The sequence below is a fragment of the Amblyomma mixtum genome, chromosome 2 (genome assembly GCF_055824585.1).
Source record: "Amblyomma mixtum isolate Tamu chromosome 2, ASM5582458v1, whole genome shotgun sequence".
NCBI lineage: Eukaryota > Metazoa > Arthropoda > Arachnida > Ixodida > Ixodidae > Amblyomma > Amblyomma mixtum.
In genome coordinates, this window is record NC_143013.1 from 140,283,956 (window position 1) to 140,287,975 (window position 4,020).

Here is a 4,020-nt window from a genome sequence, read left to right on the forward strand (position 1 = left end):
AATGCGCCGGATGAATGAGCTTGGGTAGCCGTTCTTTTGGAGGTCAGAAATGACTCGGTTCTTCTCCTTCCTTTTTTCTTCACTTGAGGAACATATGGAGTCGGCTCTCTTCAGTAATGACGTCACGACAGATGCTTTGTGCGGGATGGGATGGTTCGAATCGAAATGTAGGTACCGTCCTGTGTGGGTTGGCTTCCTGTGCACCGAGGACTGCAGGCCTTTGTCGTGCCTTGTAAGTAGGACATCCAGAAAAGGCAGGCTGCCCTGCTGTTCATGCTCAACAGTAAATTGTATGGCCGGTTCAACTGAATTTAGATGACTCTGGAGGTTTTCTATCTCTGAGGTTTTGCTTTTTGTGTGGTGAAAACCTCAGAGATAGAAAACCTCCAGAGTCATCTAAATTCAGTTGAACCGGCCATACAATTTACTGTTGAGCATGAACAGCAGGGCAGCCTGCCTTTTCTGGATGTCCTACTTACAAGGCACGACAAAGGCCTGCAGTCCTCGGTGCACAGGAAGCCAACCCACACAGGACGGTACCTACATTTCGATTCGAACCATCCCATCCCGCACAAAGCATCTGTCGTGACGTCATTACTGAAGAGAGCCGACTCCATATGTTCCTCAAGTGAAGAAAAAAGGAAGGAGAAGAACCGAGTCATTTCTGACCTCCAAAAGAACGGCTACCCAAGCTCATTCATCCGGCGCATTATCAGGAAACAAGAAAGGCAAAACAAAATCCGGTCTATTATTTCCTCAGACGCATGCCAGAAGCGGAAACGTGTTTGCGTCCCCTACGTGAGAGGCGTGAGCGAGACGCTCGGTCGCATTCTCGGAAAAGAAGGGGTGCTGACAACGCACAAACCGACCAGCACTATCGGTCGCCTTCTCCCCCGCCCAAAAAACCGGCAGCCCAGAGAAAAGGCCCAGGGCGTCGTGTACAAAATTCCGTGTTCCGTCTGCCCGGCGTCGTACATAGGGGAAACGAAGAACTTCGCGGAAAGGATGAACCAACACAAAGCGGACGTCCGTCACATGAATCGTCAACGCAGCGCCGTGGCCGAACACTGTGAAGGGTGTGACCACCCAATTGACTTCGACAGCACCATTGTATTGGAAACGGAAGCTAACCCACGCAGGAGGCTTCTACTCGAGTCGTGGCACATACAGCAAACACGAGAGAATGTTAATCGTTCCCTGGGGACTCTCCCCTCATCCTACGTCCATGGGCTGCGGCCATTGACCCGCAGGTCCTCCACACAGGGGCTTAAAAAGCCAAGCTGCGCTCGCCCGTAGTCACACCGTGAAGAAGGGGCCGAGCCGGTCCCGAAACGTCGTGTTTTTCCTGTATTTTACTTGGTTGGCGTCACTTACCTTCTCCTAACATATTATTATTATTATTATATCCCAGCATGGGCCACATAGGGGGCGCGCCATGGGACATCTTAGCAAACCACCATTCAATTTTCGTTGATTTCGTGACTTCAAGGTCAAATTTCGGTGGTCCGTGCCATATTTGCGCCTGTGCCAAAATAGGGGCGTGCCTACTACCTGTCAGGAACCCACCCTTCAATTTTTGTTGATTTTGGGCAAGGTCACTTCAAGGTCAAGTATTGGGTGATAAGTAGCATATTTGAGTATGAACCATGTCAGGGTGTGCCATAATCACAACCGAAAGCTTCAGGGCCCGTTCGAAATCTATTCGCAGCTGTTTTTACAGCCACTGCAAATTGAGTTACGTGACCGACCATGAGGCTTCACTCATCCTCACTCATCCTTATCTTCACTCATTGGAAGAAGACGAAGAGCGCTGCGAACGGGAGCTTATCTTGATCGAGCTCCTGCTTTTTCAAAATAATTTGTGCTTCTGTGGCCTTCAAGGCAACCTCGCCGTCCCAGGCGATGGCGGATGACCCGCCGCCTCTGCTGCCTTCTGTGGTTAGCAGTGTGAACCGCACAGATCAACCTGGATGCAGTATGGATCTCCCCTCAGAGCTCCCGGGGTCGTCTAGTTTCTCCGACTCGGATGACATGGAGTTCGACGGAGGCTACACCGAGATTGTGAGTCGGCGCCTGAAGAGGAAGCTTTCCAAAACCCCGACTGAGTGTGGGCCCAGTGTGCGTACGAAGCGGGCTAACAAGTCCATTGTGACCACGAAGATGCCTAACCAACACAGTGTGAGCAAGAAGACTGCTAACGAGGCCAATGTAAGTGAGCAATCTCTCACTTACACAATTTCATACATGCCTGTTGAGGATTTAGAGAATCTCAACTCCATCAACAGGCAGACTTTGACTCTTCTTCTTGAACGACTGGTTCCGGGCCAAGTCAAAGAAGTGCGTATTAATGCAAGAAGGAATATCCTCTCTGTTGATGTCTCTAGCCAGGCCACCCTGGAGAAGTTGAAGACTGTGTCTGTCCTTGGCAACATACGAGTCCGCTCGTTCTTCGCTCATGGACTTAACACTACTGCTGGTGTGATTTCTGACGTGGACATAGAGATCAAAGATATGGACTTGGTGCAACTGCTATCAAGTTCTGTTCGCATAACTGACATCCACCGTTTCGGCCAATCACGGTGTGTCAAACTAGTGTTTGAGGGTACTACTTTACCATCCCATGTGAAAGTGGGCTTTGTGAGGCACCCAGTGCGTCCTTATGTGCCCCGACCGGTGCAGTGCCGAAAATGCCAGAAGATTGGACATGTAAGTGCTGCGTGTACGAGCACTAAAGCATGTCCGCGTTGTGGTGGCGTGCACGAGGGACCTACATGTGCGACTGAGCCTCCAGTTTGTGCCAACTGTAAAGGTCCACATGAGGCAACGTCTAGGGAATGTCCGAAGGTGAAAACAGAGATGAAGATCTTGAAGAAAATGGTGAGAGACCATTCTACTCACCGAGAAGCAGCAATCGCGGTACGTCGCTCCAGGAGGAGGACACGAAACCGGCAGAAGAAATTGAGCTCAGTAAATGACGTGTCAATACATCAGGAGGACCGAGACCACTCTGCCGCGCAGAAGCCACCGCCTCCAGCTCCGCAAGAGCCAAGACTGTCAACCACCCAGGAGGACTCCGCAGAGTGGCCACCTCCACCATCGCGTACTGTAAGCTCTGTGACACGTCCGCCTGTGCTTCCGCCGGATGTGTCTACAACAGATGATCAAATCAGGGCGATGCTGAAACAGCTGATAGGCACCTTACGGCTGATAATTGCTGGAGTGGACACGCCAATTGCTAAGGCTGCTGTCCAAATTTTAGACGCTATTGAACCGGTGCTTGCCACCCTTTAATAGCAGTCAAGGGAATCTCTCGATCGGCAGTATTACAATGGAATGCTCGAGGTCTGCGAGGCCGCCTAGCAGATTTCAGGCAGAGGATTTTCAAGTACCGATTTCCAGTGCTTGTAATATGTGAGCCTAATATCACATCACCTTTTCGACTGTCTGGTTATGAAAGTTTCCTCTCTGAAGCGGCTGGGCATTTGAGCAAGGTACTACTATGCGTCCGTCGTGACCTTACTTACATTCGGCATCAAATTCCTGGGGGCAGTAGCAACGAGTATGTTGCAATCACTGTGACTCTGAATGGGCGCACAATCTCTATTATAGGTGGCTACATACCACCAAGGGGTCGATTTGATGCCCTACGACTACAATCGCTACTCGACAGCGTTTCGGAGCCCCATATAATAGTAGGAGATTTCAATGTGCATCACCACGGCTCGGGAAGCGCCATTACGAACGTTCGAGGACGGGATATCGCCACGTTCATGGACAATGCAGGTCTTGTTTTGCTCAATGATGGCGCGCCGACATTTCTACGAGGGACTACCTACAGCAGCTGCCTGGACCTTGCATTTGTATCCGGGCGCCTCTCATCGTTCGCAACGTGGTGTGCTGATATTGATGGAAGTGGCCACATACCAACGTATGTGCAGCTACGGTGGTGTCACCGTCTTCCAAATGCCAAAATACGTTGCACCGACTGGAGTGCTTTCCGCATTGCTCTAGAAGAAACCT

General features: G+C 50.7%; 1 protein-coding gene across 1 annotated transcript; it reads left to right on the forward strand.

Moving 5' to 3' along the window:
• Positions 1 to 1,837: 1,837 nt before the first annotated feature.
• On the forward strand, positions 1,838 to 3,486 carry LOC149361091 (uncharacterized). Its single transcript, XM_089567995.1, has 3 exons — positions 1,838 to 2,148; positions 2,218 to 3,105; positions 3,472 to 3,486. Exons 1-3 carry the CDS (start codon positions 1,903 to 1,905, stop codon positions 3,484 to 3,486), a joined length of 1,149 nt encoding a protein of 382 aa, XP_089424121.1. The 5' UTR covers positions 1,838 to 1,902.
• Positions 3,487 to 4,020: the final 534 nt, after the last annotated feature.